The sequence below is a fragment of the Geotrypetes seraphini genome, chromosome 3 (assembly GCF_902459505.1).
Source record: "Geotrypetes seraphini chromosome 3, aGeoSer1.1, whole genome shotgun sequence".
Taxonomy (NCBI): domain Eukaryota; kingdom Metazoa; phylum Chordata; class Amphibia; order Gymnophiona; family Dermophiidae; genus Geotrypetes; species Geotrypetes seraphini.
Window position 1 is genome coordinate 293,993,680 of NC_047086.1, and position 23,647 is coordinate 294,017,326.

At 38.4% G+C, this 23,647-nt stretch overlaps 1 protein-coding gene across 7 annotated transcripts in view; it reads left to right on the forward strand.

The window, feature by feature from the left end:
* The window catches only part of ERMARD (ER membrane associated RNA degradation), a 102,348-nt gene extending 94,904 nt beyond the window's left edge, over positions 1-7,444 (forward strand). For all 7 annotated transcript variants that reach the window (XM_033937460.1, XM_033937462.1, XM_033937463.1 and 4 more), the window contains 2 exons: positions 847-960; positions 5,569-7,444. In XM_033937460.1, coding sequence (XP_033793351.1) covers positions 847-960; positions 5,569-5,713 — 259 coding nt within the window. In that variant the 3' untranslated portion in view covers positions 5,714-7,444. The remainder of the gene's footprint in view (positions 1-846; positions 961-5,568) is intronic.
* Positions 7,445-23,647: the final 16,203 nt, after the last annotated feature.

Sequence of the window (23,647 nt, forward strand, 5' to 3'; positions counted from 1 at the left end):
GCTTGGGAGGTCTCTCTGCATGACAAAATGTGCAATCCAGAAGGAAAGAGCAATATTTACAGAGAAGGTGCTGTGAGGAATTGGGTAACAGCAGTGGAACTGTAGAAAGTAAAAAAAGAAAATACAGTATAATCCCAGTATAACGGACTTCAAGGGACCTGGAAAACCAGTCCGTTATATCCAGAGTCCGTTATATCCAGAGTTGCATTTTTAAAAAAACTTTATTTATGGCAACTTGAAACAACGTAAATCGATGAACAACAGTCACTGCAGAAGCATATCAGCAACATCAATAACAAAACTCAGCAAAATATTGGTATGGCACGAAATGATTGCAAACCAGAACTCTGTACTGGAAAGAAAAATACTCTGTCATTTTTTTTCTGGGATGCATTTTGATACTATATTACCGGCATGCCACGTGCCTTGTAGGCGGAGCCTGCATGTCCATTATAGCCAAATAAAACTATAGCTAAAGGGGACTAAAATAGTTGTCCGGTATATCCAAAAGTCCGTTATATGCGAGTCCACTATATCCAATGATTTTCTGTATGTTTATAATGGCGCTCGGCCGGGACCAGCGTACCTCGTCCACTATATGCGAGGTTCCGTTATAAGCGAGTCCAGTATAATGGGATTGTACTGTAGTACTTATCAAACTAGAACATTGTAGTTTCCTGGAACTGTGTTGCTATATTATGTCAAAAAGCACTTTTGATGACTGCCCCTCAAAATCTCTTCTAGAACGGATCAATAGCAATTGTGAATTGTATTCATGTTTGCATCTTGGGCTATCAAGGGATGCAAACAATGCAGCACTGATGCAGATTTCTTCTACTTTTCTAGTATTACATTTCTGTCACCTGTGCTGAGACTTCTTTTACTGGTGGTTGCCCTAGATCGGATCAGCCTGTTCACTGTCTGCGAGAAAACAACTTATGAATATCAGCAATATCTAAAGTAAGTGTCTGTTGGAAGGTTACAAACAGTAATGTCCGGTGATATCGAGGGCCACTTGAGGAACATCTGGTCATTTTCTCATGTTGCATTGTATGAAAGTTGTAACTTCTGCACCAATTGCAGCTTATAAGGGTGAAAGTGCAAGCAATTGTGTAAGATCTTTGTAACCATGCTTTTTCAGACTTGTATTTGCTGTCATCTTATTTATAAACATATTCCAATAAGTTTTGATTTTATAACCATTTAAAATCAAGAAGTGTTTTTGTGGGCACTCTGTACTATACTTTACATGCATATTGAGCGCTTTGCCTATGCGCATACCCACTGGCAAAAATGAACCATCAAAAACATGATACATAATTTTCCACTAGACATACACAGCGCTGTACATTAAACATGCAAGAGACAAACCCTGCTCGACAGAGCTTAAATCTAATCAATACAGACAATTGGGACAAATGGGTGTTAGGGAGTTTCTCACAGACAAGTGGATATGTGCCCTCCTACCAGCAGAGGGGTAGACCAAGAATTAGAGAATGACACGGGGACCGATTACCACGGTAAACCGCGGGGTCACCGCAGTAAATCCAGAGGAATGGAGACATTTGCAACTGGTGTACCGCAGGAATGGGGACAAGACCTTTTACCGCCCCATGGGAGCGGTGAAAAGTCTTACTCCTGTGGTAAAAAAATTGCGCCTGTGTCACTCTGCAACTTCTCCCCAGCTTCTCTTGCGCCTATTTTAGCTTCAGGAGCCAGCCATGCCATGATGAAGACAGAAGGAACCTAAAACCAAAGCCTGAGACCAATTTGATTTGAAGAATAAAATTACTAGACAACAAAAAGAAAAAAAAATAATTATTATTTTATATTTTATGATTAGAATATTTCAGATTTGAAATATGTATCCTGCTAGAGCTGGTATTAGACATAACTGGGGACCGCAAAGTCCAGGCTGTGCTTCTTTAGCTTCCAGCTGGCTTAGGGCTCTCTCTCTGACCAGGGGGCAGTTGCCCTAGTTGCACACCCCTAACATTATTCTTGCCATGTGTGACTAAAGTATTCCTTTGTTTAGCTTAATTTTTCTATGTAGCATTCTGTAGTAATTTGGTTTGTTCAGCTTTCACAGTAGTGAAGGAGATATTTGTGAAAGGGAGGGGAGATGGGTTTTTGTTAAACCTTGCTCTGTTTTATTTGTGTTTATAAAATGACAATTGTCAGAGAAGCTTCCACCCACACACACGCGACTCCAGGGCGGCACAGGCAGGCTTTGCCGGCATCAGTTTCTTTTCTAAAGTGGTGCGAAGGTAAGGGGGAGGGAAGGAGGGAGGGAGATAGATTTGGCCGGAGTTAGGAAGGGAAAGAAGGGGGCTGCACGCGCGTTCGGTGACTGCGCTCCTTCTCTCCCTTAAGTTTCTTTACACCATGAAGGTAAGGGAGAGGGAGGGAGATTCTCGGGCCGCTGAAGGGTGGTGAGAGGGAAGGGAGGATGCTGCAGGGACACGGCGGGTTCGGGGATGGGGCGGTGAAGGGGACTGTGGTCCGGTGACAGGGACAGATTTTTTCCCCGTGTCATTCTCTACCAAGAATCACCGAGTGATGCCAGCCCACAAGCAACTGTGTAAGACCCACTTTCATTTCTGCTGGAGTACCATAGATCCCAATTAATCTGATGTCTTTGTGTGAGCTAGTAAGTACCTACTTCCTGTGTATCTACTGTTAGCATCTCCTATAGAAACATAATTTTCAGTATTATTCAACATCAGATAAATAAATACCTTTAAATTATCTCAATGTACAACCTTATACAATCCTTTTGGAGCTCTTATTTTATAATTCCTTCAAGTTCATATTCGTGGATAAACTTGTATGGAATCTCTTCCTGCTTATTTCATATTTCTCCAACCTCTGTATTATCCTGGAGTAATACTCTGTTCCCCTTTGAGATCAGAGCACCCCAAGCTCGTTGGTCAAAGAGCTGTTTCTAACCATTGCTTGCTGTACTGATATTTCTCGGGCTATTTATAAGCTTCTTGTAATCTGCTTATTCTGTTTGACCGAAATGAAAGAGTGCTAGCTTCCAAAAACTAGACGAGAAGGGTCTGATTCTATAAATAGCGCCTATTTCTTAGGCACCAATTGGCATGGTTGTCAATCAGCTGCTAGGCACCATTTACAGAATTGCACCTACTAGCCCTAATTCAACTTAGGCCCTGCTAGATGTCCTAATATTAAGCATGGTATATTAGGCCTGGATTTTCCTGGCCTATTTTACCGGTACCTAACGCAGACACCTAATGATGCCTATTCTCCTTCCCTAACCATGTCCACTTTTGAGGTAGGTGGTGTAGGCACTGGTAGGCATCTTGACTTAGGTGTCGGTACGCGCCGCTCTGAGTTCCACACAGAACACATAATTTAATTGTTTTTATGTTTTCGGGGTTTTTTTTAGTATCAATAAATTTTTATTGAAAAAGTGTTTCATCATTTTTCCATAAATTCCGGAACAACAAAGAAACAAACAATATATTCAAAATAATGAGCAACATAATAGAAACACCCTCTCCCTCCCCCCCCACACACACACCAGGTACTCCCTATCCATCCATCTGGCAGAAGTGCAGAGTTTCAAAGAAAGTGTATTCAAATATCCATAGATGCCATGTAAGAAAAAAACTCCATGAATGATTACTCAGCCACATACCTTTATCTCAATGATTCAAAATCAAGTCTAATTGAGTCCATATTTCCTGTGTAGGGTCATACCAATCAAGATGTTTGCCCGTCAACTTCTCCAGCTCTGCTAAATCTTGTAATTTATGGAGCCAATCCTTGTTTTTAAAATTTTTTAATGAGCTTATAATGGTGTGGTCAATTACCACAGGTGCCTAGCAGCACCTAACCTAGGCACCGTTTAATGGAATCTAGCCTGAAATGTATTTAATCTATTAAGAAGGTATCACACCTGAAATTTCACCTAAAGTCCAAGAAAAAGTCTCTGCCTGTTTGGTTGACGTTGCGCTGCCTGGATGGCCTGCCATCATCTGAAACTAAACGTCCAAGAATGAACTGCTCCTCTTTCCTCCTAAACCCTTTGCTCCTCCTCCTCCTCCATTCTCCATTCTCCTCCAATACTGTTATCTTTCCAGTCTCTTCTGCTCACAACTTTGAAGTTTTTCTTCAATTCTGATCTCTTATTTTCTACGAACATCCAACAAACTGCTAAGGCCTGTCACTTCTATCTCTACAACATCTCCAAAATTCACCCCTTCCTTTCTGAGCACACTATTCGGACCCTTGTCCACACTCTTATAACCTCACACTTAGATTACTGCAATCCTGCAATGTCGCTTCTGCCCTCTGCAATCTATGCAAAACTCTGCTTGCATGGCTCATTTTCTACCAACCTCGCTACACTCATGTCACACCTTTCCTTAAATCATTTCACTGGCCTTCCTATCCGCCTTTGCATACAGTTCAAGCTCCTATTGCTCATCTGTGACCATTCTGTTGCCCCTCAATATCTCTCCTCTCTTCTCTCACACCTGCCAGAGAACTCCGTTCCTCAGATAAGCTGCTCTTAGCTGTACCTTTCTCCTCCAGTGCTAATTCCAGTTTTCATTCCTTTCATCTAGCTGCCCCCTATGCCTGGAATAAATTACCTGAGTTTGTCCACCAAGCCCCTTCCCTCACCTTGTTTAAAAGCAGACTGAAAACCCACCTTTTTGATATAGCCTTCAATCCAAACCCTACTCCCACTGCCCTCCAATCCAGCCAGCAGATTAACCATTTCCTTTATCTGTATCCATCACATCCTGCTTGTTTGACTTGTCTGTTTAGTTTGTAAGCTCTTTCAAGAAGGGACCATCTTGTTTGTGATTCTGTACAGCACTGCGTACGTCTGGTAGCAATATAGAAATAATAGTAGTATCATATATCATTTTTTATATTTAATAATGTATGGGGCTAATAATCAGCTTCTGGCAGTCAGTATTTTAAGAATATCAAATGACTGGATATTCAGTGCTGATGTCCCGTTACCAGGATGCTGACTATCCAGGAATATCCAGCCTTTTTGCTGTCCTAACTTTGGGTTCCTTTTACTAAACTGCAGTAGAGGTTTCTCCTGCCAGCCAGCAAGATAAATGCTCCGATGCTCAAAGGAATTCTATGAACATCGGAGCATTTACCTCATTGGTTCCTAGTTAAAACCCCTACTGCGACTTTGTAAAAGCCACCATTTATTTGGTTGCAGTCTGAATATTGCTGCCATCCAGATTATCTCTGGCTTTGCTCACAAACCTCCCCAGTTAGTGCTGCTGAATATTCTATTGACTGGCACTTGTCTGGTTATCAGCATCTGCAAGCTGAATGAGTACCTTTGAATATTGACTGGTTTGTCTCCATGCATTTAACTGAACTAATAGTGACTGCACTACTTTGTTTAAAAAACAAATGGAAATATGTCATCTAGAAGCCAGATTTTAGAAGACTGAACTTGAAAGCAGTCTGTCTAAATTGCCTGTAATGCCTCTTTCAGGACCTGAGGATGAACTAATTTGTAATAGAGAAGAAGCCAGTTGTGTTTAATGCTCTCTTTCCTTACAGGTACCTAAAGTCCATTTTGCAATATACTGAAAATCTAGCAACTTACACTAGTCCTGAAAAAAACAAGTGGGACGAAACCTTGGATCTTTCCCGAAGAGCATTAATAAAAATTAAGTTATATAATGAGAAGAGGCAGATATGTTGAAAATCTGCCATGCAAATTACATACCTCATAAATGATGTCAAAACAACATATGAACTCAAATGGCTGGCAGATAGCCAGGGTTTGTAATACAATGAAGATTTCCCAAAGCTTATCTGGCTCAGTCTTTCCATTCATCGCAGCTCAGACCAGTGGATGCCCATGTTGTCTGTCTTGCAATGCCAGCTGTCCAACTTCAGGATCGCAGTCACTGGGAATTGTGGTAGGAGAAGCTATGTTGCCATTATCCCCTGATTCCGATGCTACATTTAGCTCTAGGTATTGTGCTTTTCTCTAGAAGCTGGCTTGTGGAGAGAGTTGCGAGTTGTACCTCCTCATGGCAGATAGCATCAGTACCAGTGAGTTTGTAGGACCTAAGAGTTTACACATCATAGTGGGCAAGACACTGATGAGTTCCTAAGAAGATACCATGGAGCTGGAAGAACATGTCTGAGCCCATTTTGGAAAGCAGCAGTTTGGTTAGGAGGTGACGGAAGGCAATGAAATGCCTATCAGTGTTTGAGGGACCCACTTTAGAGTAACAACCTAATCTCTGCAGTAGCCGCCAGAATTTTTTGATGACTATGGTTAAGGTTATCAATTTAGAAGTAATCTGGGAGTCTATAGAAGTGATTTAGGAAGGTTAAGCACCATTTGCATATATAAGAATCTGATTTACACATGTGAATGGACATGTACATGTAAATAAGTTTTAGAAAAGAATGTATTTTACATGTATATTCCCCATTTTATGAATAGATTTCCAAGCGGCTTGAACAAAATTTAAAAATGTACTTATATTTCCTATTTTACAATGAGAATACACATGTTTTGAAAAAAATTAATTATCAAATCTTGTGTGTCAGCTAAGTGTTTAAACCTGGACTTTGGAAAAATGGTTGAGGTGGCAGTTGTGCTCTCTAGTGTTTAAAATTTGGGTCCTAATATTCTACTGGTTAAGTCTTTCTTACTAGGGTCACACCTATATTTTCAGCAGCATTATTTAGATGATGTCACTGCGAATTTTATGTGATCACCCCAGAACGCTCTGGGTGGTGCCAGGGCAGAGCCATATTTTATCCAGCTATCAGCAATATTTTGTTCCTTTTTGCTTTCCTAAGTTAACAGGATATTTATCAAGATACTGATGCTGCATGTAATTGATACCTGGATAATGGTACTAGGCATCTCTCTGTCGATTTTCAGCATCACTAGTTGGATGCTGAAAATCCAGATATATTGTAAATGCTGTAAGTGCTGTTGTCAGCGATAAAAAAAAGGCTTACCACAGCGTCCTAAATGGGGGGTTAGGTAATACTGACATATAGTTTTATTTAATAAATTTATGAGACTAATAAAACAAAGCAACAAAAATTTTTTTTTTGAAATCTGACAACAGAGCACATTTTTCTAAATCAGTTTTTCTCATGGATTTCAGATCTGCTATTAGTTTTTTCAGTCACATAAACTTTTAAAGTAATGACTAATGTTAGTTTATAGCGTTTTAGCATATAGGGTTTTAAGAATTGCAGCATCAACTTAAAGAAATGTTGCAGTATCTTCGGTCCAAAGTCAAATAAGCACACAGGATAACATAATTATACTGAACTGTGTCACTTAGCAACCAATATTTCTTCAAAAATGCTTCAAAAATGATTTCTTTTATGAGTTGTGTCTGGATTGTCGCGGCACAACATCCAGCAGTAGTCAGCCATCATACTCTCATTCCAGAAACCTTGGTAGCGACGCTCCATTAACTGAATGTCCTGGTGAAAATATTCTTGCTCGTCACTCACCATACCAAGATTTTACGGAAAAAAGTCAAGATGTAAGTGCAAAAAAGTGTATTTTTAATTACATGAGACAGCCAAGTTTCTGATATGAGTCAAGGAGATTCTGAACTCCTTCCTTGTATGAAGGAGACTTGTGGTTGCCCAGGAAGTTTTCCACTAACCACTTGAATACCTCCCAAGCTTCAAGCTTAGCTGCTGAGAGTGATTGCTTAAATTTTTTTTTTCCAATTCTTTATTCATTTTTTCATCATACATCAAGTAAACAATATTACATCAATTTAATTTATACAACATCACTTGAATTTTTCCTATTATCTTAAAAACATAAATTTACTCCCTCCACCACTCTCATCTCACAGATATTGTAATTAAATAATAACATATACACTTCTCCCTCCTTAATCGCGGGGGATACGGGCAGAGCCGGACCGGACCGAAAAACCGCGAATATCCGGCTCTGACCCACCCCGCCTCCCTTTCGTCTTCCCCTGGCATCCCGGCCTTACCTGGTGGTCTAGCTGGTTTTCGGGGCTGGAGCGATCTTCCTACGCTCCTGCCCCGTGCAGATAGCCATTAGGAAATGGCTGTGGGGAGTTCCCGTAATCTCTTGAGCGACTATAGGAACTCCCCACAGCCATTTCCTAATGGCTATCTGCACGGGGCAGGAGCATAGGAAGATTGCTCCTGCCCCGAAAACCAGCTAGACCACCAGGTAAGGCCGGGATGCTGGGGGGAAGACAAAAATATGTGGGGGGTTTTCCTCCTCCCCCCCAAAAAAAAAAATCGCGATTATGTGAAATCTCGAGTAGGGAAACCACGAATGGGGAAGGGGAAGTGTAAACATTACATTCATACTTATTGATTAAATCCTTAATATAACTATATACCACCCCCTTCCCCTAATTATAAATGTACTTTCAGTGTAAAAAGGCATCTAATCATTACAAAAAGTTATCAATGGTCCCCAAATCTTTTTAAAATTATTATCATTTCCTTTTTGTATGGTAATTGTTCTTTCCATTTTGTATATATGGCACAACGAATTCCACCAGAAGATGTAATTAAGTCTAGTATAATTTTTCCAATTCTTGGTGATATGTTGAATGGCGACTCCTGTCATTATCAATAAAAATTTGTTATTTCTTGATGAAAATTGACTTTTTATTCTCATTGACGTCTCAAATAGAATTGTATCATATGATAGAGCTACATAGTTCTCTAATAAACAATTAACTTGAGACCATATTGATTTCCAAAAAAACATGATGTAGGGACAATAGAATATTAAGTGATCCAAAGTCCCTGCTTCCAGATTACAGTGCCAGCATCTATTAGACTTAGAACTATCCAACTTTTGTAATCTAATTGGAATCCAGAATGCTCTATGTAATAAAAAGAACCAAGTTTGTCTCATAGATGCAGACACTACATCTCATTCTCCAAGACCAAATTCGTGGCCATTGAGATGCAGAAATTTGATGCTTAATCTCAATGCTCCAAATGTCTCTAAGTCCAGTCTTTGGGTTTTTATTCATGAATCCAGATATCAATTTATACCACTGAGTGGCCTGGTGTCCCAAGAAATCCGCCTGAAAGCATAAGAACTCCAGACTATATTGATCATTAAGATTTTTCCATTCAGGGAACCCTTCCTGAATAGCCTGCTTCAGCTGCAACCATTTAAAGCTTTGTGATTTGTTAAGACCATATTTATGTTGCAACTGTGAAAAATCAAGCAGTTTACCATTTAAAATAACATCACCTAAAGTCTGTATACCTGCAATAATCCAATGCTTCCATACGATTTTAAATCCGCCAATTTGAATCTTGGAGCTTAGCCATAAAGATTGATTTGTTGATTTGTGTATTGGGTTAGGACTTAAATTACTAACATAACGCAATGTTTTCCATGTGTCCATCAATATTCTGTTATCTTTATATTTTCTAGGCATCTTGACACTAAGAACATGAGATAAATTTATAGGAAATATGAGTTTCCATTCCAAATACAACCAATCTGGGGTATTTTCCATGAGCTCTGGGAGGACCCAATACCCTGGTGTAAAATATAGGCTTGATGATACCTATAAAAGTTTGGAAAATTTACCCCACCCTCCACAATTGGTTTTTGTAAAGATACTAAAGCAATTCTAGGTATTTTACCCAGCCAAACAAATTTTGTGAGAATATCATTTAATTTTTTATAAAAGGACCCTTGAAAAAAAACTGGTATCATACTCATTTGATAACAAACCACAGGCAATATCATCATTTTAATTGTTTGGGCTCTCCCCCAACAAGAAAGATGTAAAGGATTCCATTGCTCACACATTTCTGTTATTTTTTTAATAAAAAATTTTCATTCTCCATTGTGTCTTCCAGTGTATTTTTTATCCTAATACCTAAATACTTTAATCCATCTTCCTTTCATACAAATGAGAATGAATCAAATAAGCCTTTAGTACAATGTACATTAAGTGGAAGAATTTCTGATTTGCTCCAATTAATCTTATATCCTGAAAATTTTCCAAATTTCTCTATCAACTCTAGCAAGCATGGGATGGTAGTTTCTGGATTTCTCAAATAAAGCAGTATATCATCTGCATATGCAGAGACTTTATATTCCCAATCTGTATGAGGAATGGCTTGTTGAATGGCTAATAACAAGGGTTCTAATACAATATCAAAAAGCAAAGAAGATAGTGGACAGCCTTGTCTAACCCCCCTCTGCAAAGTAAAACGCTCTGATAAATTATTATTAATATACAATCTAGCAGCAGGGAAGCTATACAATGTCTGAATCATTCGTATAAATCCTGAACCTATACCAAATCAATCTAAAGCTTGATACATGAAAGTCCACTCAACCCAATCAAAGGCTTCCTCCGCATCCAAGGAGACAGAGAAGGCAGGATCATTCATGGCTTTTGTTAAATTTAACATATGAAAAGCCAATCTGGTATTATTAGAGGAATGTCTCTTAATAACAAAACCCGTTTGGTGCATATCAATAATAAAAGGGAGAGCTTTAGCTAAGCGTAAAGCTAATGTCTTAGCTAAAAGTTTTCCATCAACATTGATTAGCGAGATAGGCCTGTAGGTTGAAACCAAAGTGGGATCTTTATTTGACTTTGGCAAAACGATTGTTAATGATTCAGCCATAGTACCTGTAATGCAATCTTTAGTTAGTTGGGACTGATATAAATGTAATAAATAAGGTAATAGGGTATTTTGAAATGATTTATAAAACTCTACTGTGAAACCATCACCACCTGAAGCGGATCCAACTCCTAAGAGATTTCAATGCTGTTTCTAATTCTTTTAGTGATATAGGCTCTTCCAAACTTCTTTTTATATGATCAGGAACCTTCGGTCCAATAATTAAATTAAAAAATGCTAAACTATCTTTTTCCTTATCTCTATAAGGCTCAGAAGGTCTTTATAAAAATTTAGAAATTGACTTAAAATATTTCCAATTTTAGTATGTCTCTCTCCATTCTCATTCTTTATTGCAATAATTTTTGTTCTTTTCTTTGCTTTAAGATAATTTGCCAATAAACTTCCCACCTTATTTGATTAGAGACAAAAATATAATCTATTCTTGAAAAAGATTAATGGACTTGTGAACAAAAATAAAATTCCCGATCATCAAAATGAAGTATACGCCATATATCTATTAAATTACAAGATTGTGCCAAATTATCTAACCCTACAGACTTCATAACTTTACTCGGTTTTTTTTAAATCAAATAATGGATCCATTACAGCATTGAAATCTCCAACCACTATTAAATTAGAAGTAGCCAGTGGGAGAAGTAGTTGTTGTAATTTCTTTAAAAATCCCATTTGATTTGTATTTGGGGCATACACATTAAACAGTTCCAGGGTATTATTTCCCATGCTCATTCTCACATGTACCCATCTACCCAAAGGATCCGAATCAATCAACTGAAAATTAGCTGTATATTTTTTTTATTTATTAATATAGCAATCCCAGCTTTTTTGCCAACTGCAGGGGCAAAAAAATTCTGCCTTATCCAACCCCCTTCCAGTTTTTCTGACTCCACCATTGATAGATGTGTCTCTTGAATAAAATATAAATCAGCATGTTGTTTCAGGAAAACTAACATTATTTTTTCTTTTTATTTGATGGTTTAGACCAGGGGTCTCAAAGTCCCTCCTTGAGGGCCGCAATCCAGTCGGGTTTTCAGGATTTCCCCAATGAATATGCATGAGATCTATGTGCATGCACTGCTTTCAATGCATATTCATTGGGGAAATCCTGAAAACCTGACTGGATTGCGGCCCTCAAGGAGGGACTTTGAGATCCCTGGTTTAGACCATTGACATTCAATGAAAAAATTTTAATCTCCATCTAATTCCAAATAGATAATCCAACAATAATATTTCAAATTAGGTAAAGTAATATGATTAGACACCATTACACTGTTTATACAATTTAAGAAAACAAATTTCCCCTTTTCAATCCTTTCTTTCTCTACCCCTTCTATCCTCCCACCCCAAAACATTATAACCACCCTTACCCATCCCTCCCTGGATAATGATGAAAACTTGGAAATGCACATATGGATTCAGGTCATGAAAACCCCCCAACAGGATAAAAATAAAACATAATCTCATGAAACTATCTTAAGCTATCCAAATCTATTTATATCTATGATGAAAATATTAAATCAACTAATAAAATCATACTTTTAAAAGAATCTGGAGAATTTCATTTACATAAAGTAATAATAAAAACAATATACATATTATGAAACAATATCTAAAATCATATACCCTAAATTATATATTTAATATGGATCTTATATAATTCTTGAGTTATAATTAAGATTAATCACAGGAATAAAAAGAAATCTTAAATTCTTATGAAATCCATAAATCTTATACCACTATAATTAATATCCAATTTTTATCATTACACTTTAAAACATATATCTTAAATTAATAATATTATAATCATTCACTTGTTCATATTACTTGTATATGCATTCTAAAAATAATTTTTTTTTTTACTTCTGACTCTTCATAAACTACTTAATAAATAAATCTTGTTAAGAATCAGATAAATTATGAATTATAATTTCCTTTCCCTTAAATTCATTCTAAAAGGATAAATATCAAATTTTTCCACTAGGCAGTAACCCTATATGGCTAAAAGTACAAGTCCAGTCTACTTAAATTCCTGAAGACCTGTAATTTATATCACTTTAGACTCAGTTTTCCATCTTCCTTTCTCAATTCCTTACAAACTAGGACACCAGTCCCAACGTATTAGTATTCTAAAATACAAGGTCCTGTTGTAAATAGAAACGCACTATCGGAGATCCTCTTGAATTCGCTGCTTAAGCTGAGTACCAATCCCTCTTCATAGTCCATCTGGTGCCTCGAATCCTATAGTCAGATATCGATTCCCATACTTGGATCGTCATGACAGTTGTTCATAGCTAATAACCTAAATTCAAAATCACTGACATCCACTCACGGGCACTGAGAATTGAACGAAAATTACTTCTCAATGCTCCGATCTATTCAAGTCTTTTGCAACAAATCTGACATCCAACTCTCTTCAAGATACGAAGCATCCAGTTAAGAGATCGCACAGAAAAAACCTATACAATGTTTTGATCCTTTGAAATGACAGTGGCAGGGAAACATTGGAAAATGATAAAACGCACTTTACGTATAACGCCAGCTGTAGGAATAACTCAACATAACCACAAGAGAAGGTGCTTTCTATCCTGTATTAAACACTGACAGGACACTGCCCTCTAATGGTTATAGAATAACCAGGCTGACTTTCAAACGTCAATTCCATTCTTCTTGTCAGACATCATAAATATTTGCATATAACCTAAACAATCTAAAGACTGCGTTCTGAATAAAACAGTTTGAAACAGTTAATTTAAATTAGTTCCAAATGTGTAACATAGGGATATCATCAAATTTTCAATTGAATAAAATATGAAAAATAAAATAAGCCAAAATAAAAGGCACAAATATTGTTTGATCTTTTTCTTTATAACAAACCCAAATATAAAAATTGATGGCTAATATTATATACGCTCATGAAGACATTGGTTGTTCACAGTTTTCTAGGAATTCCTGTAATTTTGCCGGATTTTCAAAGTTAAAAGTTTTATTGCCATATGTTACCATCATTATAGCAGACAATTGAGCGCAGCGCGGAGGCGCGCGCCGAAGAAAATTACAGTTTTTACGGCTACGACGGGGGGGCATGGGGGGAACCCCCCCACTTTACTTAATAGAGATCGCGCCGGCGTTGTGGGGGTGTGTGGGGTTGTAACCCCCCACATTTTACTGAAAACTTCACTTTTTCCCTGTTTTTAGGGAAAAAGTTAAGTTTACAGTAAAATGTGGAGGGTTACAACCCCCCAAACCCCCCACAACGCCGGCGCGATCTCTATTAAGTAAACTGGGGGGGCTCCCCAACAAAACCCCCCGTCGGAGCCCCTAAAACTGTAATTTTCTTCAGCACGCGCCTCCGTCTTGAGCTCAGTTGTCGGCGCGCACCTTTGTCTTTCGCGGGGTTGTCTATGAACCATATTGATCAGACTCTAAACATCTTGCCATAAAGATCTCAAATTATCAATCTTATTATGAAAACATGTTGCCAAACAAGAGGATAGACTGACTATTGTGGGCTGATTATCTACTGGTCTGTTTCTGTTTTGACTGGATGGAAGCTGTTCCTTGCATCCCTTCCAAATGTTTGTGAAGAAATTATATTTCTTAGTGTAGTTCCTGAGGCCATCCAAGCATATTTTCCAATAATAGGTAATAAGAAAAACCAAGCAACCCTTCACATTCCTCCCAAATACAAAATACACACACACATGGCTGGGATTCAAAACAGCAATTCTGTGTTCCAGAGACAAAAATTGTATCTCCAAAGGAGAAGACTTATGGGTAGCCCTTTGTGTGAGCATCAGGATTTTAGCTGTGCAATACAGGATAATCCATTCAGAAATAAATTAACATGTTTATGTTGGGAGCAGAAATCAACAGCATAGCATTTGACTTCAGATCAAGATTCACATCCTGGTATGTAGGTAAAGCTTCCTCATAGCAAAAGCTTTTTCAGTGATTTATAGTTAACAGGTCTACTACTGATCCTCAATCCATTCCGCTGAAGAAATACGACCACATCACCGCCGCATACCTCGACTCACACTGGCTCCCAATACAAGCAAGAATACTTTTCAAATTTTACTGTCTACTATTTAAAACCATGAATGCAGACAGCCCAGCCTACTTCAACAACCGCCTTATCCGAACTACCACAACCAGACAAAAGAGAACCCAAACACCATTCACGCACCCTCCAATCAGAGGCTTCAAATGCAAAAAAATGCACGATGGCCTACTTGCCACAAAGGCAGCGAAACTTGACCACCAACTATCCAATCTACTGATCATGACACCAGACTACAAAACTTTCAGAAAATAAATAAAAACCCTGCTATTCAAAAATCCATCAAGACTAACTCCACAGGAAACCTATCAGTCCCCAGATAGGCTCAACTATGTAACTCTTCTGGAAATGTCCAGATAACCTCTTATGTAATCTGCCTTGAACCGCAAGGTAATGGCGAAATAAAAGTCACTAATGTAATGTAATATTAATGAACCATAAGAATGATTAACACATTTAAAGCCATGTAAGTCTTTTCCATTGAATATCGCTAACATTTTAGGAGGGAGCTATATAACAATTTTATCTCAAGTAGATAGAAAAAAATACGTCGTCATCTTGCTTGTGTTCATAACACTTCTTCAGAGACAGATAGCCCTAAGTTTAAACTACAGAGCGGCCTCAATCCATTTCAGTATTATTGAACCTCAAGTTTTTTTCACTGAATTTAATGAACATTTAAGGAGGCTGTATAGTGAAAGAAATGCTTGTGTCAAGTCACCTTGCTTTATCTTCATAATGCTTTTCTTTACAGACATCATTCAGGGCTTTTAAAGATGTATCTACCACTCTTTCTGGGGTAGTCTTTGCCTATAATGATTTTCAGCGGTCCTTAGGCAAGTCACTTAACCCTCCATTGCCCCAGGTACAAACTCAGATTATAGTTTCTAGTTTATTATTTTGGCTTTTGTTCAAAGCAGATCACAGCAACACATACATAATTAAAATACAATACAGATTGTGAGCCCTCCAGCGATAGAAATATGCAGGCGGTATATGGGAAATAAAATAAGAAAAAACAAACAAACACCTGAAGAGAAAAAGAACCGACTAATGCAGGCTTTTACCCCAACTTTCTTGGAGTTTGGCTGACTGGCTTCAAACCAGCAACCTTGCAATCTATAGACAAAGATTGGGCCTAAAGCAGAAGACTTAAGGACAGCCCTATACTTTTTTCAGCAAATTGGATGTACCCAAAAGAAGATCTGGCAAGGTGGAAGAATAAAGAGAACAAGGAAGCAAAACTCTTGAATAGTTGCAAATAGAAAGTTACAAGGTATAAATTAGGACACGCTTTAATTAATTAATGGGCCCATTTATTTATTTAATTTAAGTATTTATATACCACTTATAGCCTAAGTGGTTTAGCATTTTTACTACATCATGTTAAGCTCTAAGAAGTTTAATACAAGAAAAAAGGCTTACTGCAAAATACATAACAGCATTTTGCAGTAGTTTGTCTCAGCACACTCTAACTAGCATATTAATAGGGTTTTTTTTCCAATAGTTTTTGATGGGAGAGGGTAATGGGCAGAAGATGGGCATGTAAGTGTTAACCAGCTAGCACGTTCATGTTAGTACATGCTAACTGGGTAGTATAGAGTTAATGCAGGAGCACTTAGCACCTCCTTAATATGAGGTACTCCCATGTTAACTTTTTCCAGGTAACACTTGCTAATGTGTAGAACTGGTAGAAGTGAATCAATGTTTTATTCCATCAAAAATGACAAAGACTAGGGGGACACTTGAAGTTGGGAAATTCTTTTAAAACCAATAGGAGAAAATATTTTTTTCATTCAGAGAATAGTTAAGCTCTGGAACACATTGTTAGAGGATGTGGCAACAGCGATTAACCTAGATGGGTTTAAAAAAGGTTTGGACAGGTTCCTGGAGGAGAGGTCCATGGTCTGCTGTTGAGATAGACATGGTGGAGGCCAAAGCTTCTCCTGGGGTCTGAAGAATGGAATGTTGCTACTATTTGAGATTTTGCTAGGTACATTTGACCTAAATTGGCCACTGTGGAAACAGGATACTGGGCTAGATGGACCATTGGTCTGACCCAGTATGGCTATTCTGATGCTTGCAATGCTGCCCCATTAGCAATGGGTTTAGCACGCAGGAATGTCCAACATTAAAACACTAAGGGCTAGATTCACTAAGGACATTGATCATGTCCCGACCACTAACCTCGTGGCTGATCATCCTCCAATCCGATCCGCGCATGTAAAGTAGGCAGGCAGCAATTTACTAACAAAACACTTAAACACTGACTGGGCTGGCCAATCAAGAAACAAGCAACTGCTGGGGACCAGAAGCTCACATCCTTGCCGACTGCATCTCCTGCTCTCTGCCCCGATCGCCACCTTGCTTCTGCCCCCGACTCTCCTCGCCTTTCCTGCAGTGCAAGCCCGTGGTTTTAATCCATGGGTTAAAACCACAGGTTCGTGAAAAAGTAAAAAACAAAAAAGTGTGGCAACGGGTTGGCAGCTGCGAGTCCATGGTGTGTACGACTAGATCTGTAAGCAGGAAAAGACTAGTTTGCCTCCTGTGCTGCCTGCAAGTTTGACTGGCTGTTCAGTGAGTTCTCATCTAGACTCCGTTGTCACTGAGGAATGTTGTAACTGGTAGCGAGGGTGAGTAAGCATCGGCCCTCGTCAGCTCCTGGGGATTCAGACTTTGCAATTATTACATATAAGAATTTTAGAGCACCGAATTAAAAACAAACAAACAGCTGTCGATTTAGACTTCTTAACTGTTCCCCCTCTGCACGTGCGTTTTCTTTTAGGGTAGCAGGGCTCTGTGCAGTGCTGCGTACATCTGGTACCACTATAGAAATTAGTAGCAGTAGAGCTGACATTAAAGTTTTCTTTCCAGCTCTGCCGGGCATGGAAGACTAGCGCATGCACAGACCATCTATAGATGGTATGTGCATGCATCAGGATTACTGGAGAGCGATCCGTGCAGTCGGTTGGGGGCGTGATTCTGATCGCCCTCATTTGAATGAAGGTGATTTGTGAATCAGCTCCCTGGCAATGGATCAGATCGCTCATGGATTGGATCCGATCCATGGCCTTAGTGAATCTAGCCCTATGCCCATGTTCTATTGCAGCTTAGTAAAAGGGCCAATAGAAGAAGGAGGTAGATATTGGACCAAAACACAAAGTTTGCTTTGTCTACAATCTGGACTGATTGTAGATTTTGACTAGATTTTGACTGTTACTAGATTTTATTACTAGATTTTGACTGTTCTTTATTACTAGATTACTAGATTTTGACTAGATTTTGACTGTTCTTCTTTCTGCAATTAATCATTTAACAATAAGCCATAGCAAAGGAGCTGATATAAATTTTGTTTGGAGCTACTCCAGAGGAAGGTAATTACAGGAATTGGACCAATTCAAGAAGAGCAAAACATTTATTTCAATTTAAAATAACAGAGTTATCTTACTACCACAAGTGAATGCTGAGAGGCCTATTCTTTGCAAATTCAGGGAAAAAAAGTAAACCTTCCACACATTTAAAAAATGGACCACTAAGGGGCAGACATATCAAACTTTTGCCTTAACGCAAAAACTCTGAAATCTTCCCTGGAAGATATTCCAATAGTTTGAATGATGAAAATGCTGCTGCAAAATTGGAACAAACATTTCATACAGCCAAGAAGGCATTTACAGGTGGGTTGATAGGAATGAGCAGGTACCACACAAATATTTTCTCATTAAATATAATTATAAAGGGTTTGTGGTGATTTGGTTTTGTATTTATGAAATAACATCTGTAGAATATGCTCAGACAAGGAAGACTTTTGTTCTCTGAATTAATTGTAATATGACAGCTTTGTGAAATGTGTATCTCCTAATATCTTGCTTTTCAGTTTCTATTTGCTACTGTACCATCTGAAATGGTCTTGATTTTTACAGTATCTGTTTCCTGGAGTTCTGGGAGAGATGGTGTTATAGGGACCCATCTTAATTTTTCCACCTGGGGCCTTTCAATCCTAGCTACACCACTGCGCATGCTGTTACTGTACAAGCACATGCTAATTTATGCATTCTGCATGCTCTGTTAGGGGTGGGAATTGAGTGAGTTATATGCTGTCACTTTCCTACCTCCTCAAGAGGATGCAATAAGGCCCTGATTCTATAAATGATGCCTAAAGTTAGGCACTTAGATCGGCATGCCTATCCAATCTAGTTGCCTAACTTAATTATTCAGTTAGGCTTAATCCGTACCATTAATTGAAAAGCTCCATTATAAAATAATTTAACAAAATTAATTAGTTGTTAGGCACCTATCTCGATAGGTGCTTACCACTACTCTAGGGCCCTAATTCTATAAAGGGTGCCTAAATCACGCCTAACGTTGAGTGTGACTTTGGCGTCCAAAGTAAGTGGATAATGAATCATTTAAAAGCCTTAAGCAATAATTGGCACTTAGGTGTCCAAAGGACATGGGCGCCACTTTATAAACACTTCCACAATTTTATGAACGGGGAAGGGAAGGGGTGTGTGCACGTGGGAGGGGAGGAGTGTGAAGAGGCAGAAGGGATGGAGAGGAGGAGGGGTGTTGGTACCCCCACCAACATGGCGCCTGCACCCCCCTTGCTCCCCTTCTTACTACACCAGTGGTGGTAAGTGTTGGGGATATGCCCTGCATATCCTTTGCAGTTCCTATACTGAAATGTTCCTTACCACATGTTAAGACCATTTACAATTAGTATGGATTCCCTTAGGCCCTGATTCTGTAAACTGCCTAATTTCTAGGCACTGAGGAGCAAAATTCTCAATCATTCACTAGACATCATTTATATAATCGCTGCTAGTGGCTCCTAAGTGGTCTTAGGCACCAGTAGGTGTTGAAACTTTAGATGCATTCCCATTTATGCTAAGGTTTTCTTGGCCTAAGTCAAACCACATCCAAAATTTGCCCCTAACCATGCCTACTTTCTGATAGGCACCTAGGCCCTGATTCTGCAAAGTGCATCTAAAATTAGATCTCTTTGAAGCCCAAACTATGCTCAAAAGTAGACCTGGTTTTCATTTGCCTACAATATAGGCATGATATAGACACCCTAGGTCACTCAGCATTATGTAAATGAATCAAAGGACGTCTAGATTGAAGCCTCGCCCAAACCACACCCACACCTATTGAGTTAGGTGTGAGTTTTAAACATGGGCGTCTATAAAATTCTGGAAGTGTCTATAAAGCGGCATCCATGTCCTTTGAATGCCTAAGTGTCAATTATTGCTTGTTAGGTGTCCAAAATAAGTGGATAATGAACCATTTAAATCACACTCAGCATTACATATGATTTTGGCGCCCCTTTATAGAATCAGGGCCTTAGAATACTGTAAGTTCTAAATAGAGACATTTTGATACCTAAATTTAGGTCCCCTTATAGAATTACTTCCATATAGTATAAAAATTAATTCTCTATCTTCTGAGCACCTACTTTAATGTGTATATATTCTGGATAATTTTAAAAGCATCTGCTTAAAATGCTATCCTATACATTCAAGTCACTGATAAAACTATCCTGTAGCCATAGAGAATTGCATAGGGATGAGGTCCTGCAGTTAATTGTGGGGATGGGGAGAGAGACAGAACCTATGAGTAAGGGGCAGAGACAAACTCCACAGGGATGAGGCAGGGATGGGGGACAAACCTTGTCCCAGTGCCATTCTCTAAAACCTTAAGACTAGCCTAAACAGGGTGTTCCGACTAAATGGAACAGAATCTATAAAATGCTAGTATCAATATATAAAAACTTAACACATCTTAGACTACTGGCAACTGAATTCAATGATTAAAAAAACTGCAGCAACTGCTTTTGGATTTAAATGAAGCACTGTTAAATGACATTATTTGTGTCTGGTCTGCCTTTGATGTGGCAACAAGAGTCATGTCTGCTGATCAGACTTCTACTATCTGCAGCATCTTTCCATCATGTGCCCAGTTGCTCAAGCATCTTTTACTGCAACAGATTCATCCATCAGTATCAAGGAGCATTTCTAATATTTAATAGACACTTATTTTTCTGTTCATCCACTACACAGTGTTAGTTCTCTTTTACATCCACATCTGAAAGACAATCCAATTATCTTCCTAGATGATGTAAAAATATAGGCAACCGAATCTTTGGGAAGGTTTTACCAAAACCAAATCAAAATGGAAGTCTCTGTGATTTAGAAACAACAGTTGTATGGAATATTGTCCCTTTTTATACTTTAATAAAAAGATTTAAATATAAAATCATAAGTATTTGAGACTTGTGCAGATGAGGATGGAGCAGGGTCAGGGACAGAGCTTGTGGGGACAGAGCAGGCATGGAGACAGCCTATGGGGATGGGGACCAGGAAGTGACTTCAGAAAGAGAGCCAAAGCCAGCATGAGCAGCAGGCAGTGAAGAGTTAGAAGTACAATGGGAAGGAAAGGCACGCGTGTAGTGGGGGAGGGACAGGGAAGGACCAGGGGGTGGAGATGAGGAGAGGTGTCAGTGCCCACACCAAGACAGAATCTGGGACAGTCCGCACCCCCTTACTACGACACTGCTTGTGACCTGGATTGGCCATTGTTGAAAACAGTAAACTGGGCCAGATGGACCATAGGTCTGACGCAGTATGGCTGTTCTAATGTCCTTACCTATCCTTATTACTCCTACGGGAATTCTGTGGGAAAACAAAAAATCAAAATTTCTGCCTATGCTATTTTAAAACTATGTATATTTTGGTTTTGTCTAAATAACTCCATATAAATCACTATCCCTTGAATTCTTAAAATGGTGCTTTGAATTACATGGACAAATTTTTTTGGGGGGGATGCTCAATTTGTAACAATTGAATAATGAGCCAATTAGCACTAACAAGCAATTATCAGTACGAATTGGTTTTACTTTAAATTTATGCATATAAAGTTAGGCACAGGATTGATTTACAGTAATTTGATTTTAAACTAAACAAAACCTTAAGTTTATATACCACATCCTCTCCATAGAGATGGAGCTCGGCACGGTTTACAGGAACTTTAATATAAGGAAGGAAAAACATAATATGAGTTAGTGATTATAAAGAGGACAGCAAGATTTACATTTTTGAGAATAGCCTAGTTTTCAGATGCTTTTAATACTGATATACCGCAAATCCAAAATTTCTAAATGGTTCACAATTGATATATCCATAATTTAAAAACACAAATATGCCTTGATAATATAAAACAAAAAACATGTCAATAACCTTAACTATACACAATGCAGAGCCCCAAAATATATATTACTTGAAAGACACCAACACAATATTTAGAGAGATGCACTTGCTGAGCATAGGGCAAATGAATATCTTATATCAGAAATATATTATAATGTAAAATGAATCCTCAGTGAGAGATATATTGTAAACAGGAGAACTAGTCCCATGAGAGAATAGCTCCAATGCAGTCTACAACCCCAAAGGTATCCAATAGGCAGAACCTTCCTACAGGGATAGTGTCACACCATCACAGGAATTCACTGCATGTGCGCTTAACATATGCATGTAAAAAAGACATGACAATGAATAATAATCAAAATTCAATAAATACAGTGCCCAGTTCGGCAAGTGCTGCTCCCAAAATTTGTTTTTTGCTCATGGGTTTTTTTCTGGTCTAACCCGGCCAATGATAATGTTGCTGTATTCTATTAGAGCACCGCTGTGGCAACTTTGAGTTGGATCAGTTCTCGATGAGTCTTTGAGGCTACGTTTATAATTGTGATAAATGACTGTCCCCTAATCAGTAATATTTTATTACTTCAGTGTTTGTAAGCCAGCTGTATTTTGTTTTGTGTGTGAATTACTTCATGGAAGTTGGTCCCAGATATTATAGTTATCCTATTACTAAGGGAATAGCATTGGCTTTCTATCTCCTCTCAGTTCAAGATTTTGAACATTACTTGTCTACCATCATCAGGCGTTCCACTCTCTATTGTGAACCATAACAGTCCCTACTTGCCATAACCTGTCATGTAGGTAATCTTGGTGCAATCTGTCTGTTCCATCCATATCAAGAGCTAGAAAGGATACTACCAGACATGGTACCTTCTTATTTGTGATCCCTTTTCTTTGTAATGCCATGTTGCTTTACATGAGGCTAGAACCTGTATGTCAAAACCTGGCTTTTAGTTTGCTAGATAGGGCTGTTGTTACTGCACTTGGATATTTCTCAAGGCCAGTGGGACTTTATTGTCTTAGTTCTCTCTATTATTTCCTTTATTCCATTTTTAGGTATCTCCTTTCCCTGTCTTTATTTTTAGATTTGTGATTATTACTCACCTTGATATATAGATTGGATAGCAAGTACAAATATACTTGGTCTCAGATTACAGGAATCATTTGGAGCCTTACCTACTATACTCGATCATAAATGATAATGATCTCAGATATCTATGGAACAATTGTAATCCAAATGCACAATATTTTGAAGGTGCCAGTAAATGCTGATAATGTTACAGTGTTTGTTTAGAAGCTTTACATCTTTCTTATTTTTAACAGAATCTCATTATCTTTGGAAAAAAAAGTTTTCCACTCAAATAAACTGGGAGAAATGTGAAATACTTCTGCACTGAGACTCGAAAAATGTACAGCTCACTGATCTGCCTGATTGGACAACAGCTTAATGAGGCTAGAGAATCAGGCTAATCTCTGGCCCACAGCAGAGTTTGAGAGTGACTAGGGAAAGCCAGAGTATACAGTACACTGCTTTTTGACTCCACAGTAAAGTCAATCAGAATATGTTCAAGGACGCCTTTGAGACCTAATCTTCAGATTTTCTTTTGACCCCATTCACCATAGAAACTCATGTTTCCTCTGTCTTAGGTTTCCCCCCCAAAATTTTTTTTAAAAAACTTTTAATTTTCCTTTTTAATCTTGATTATAC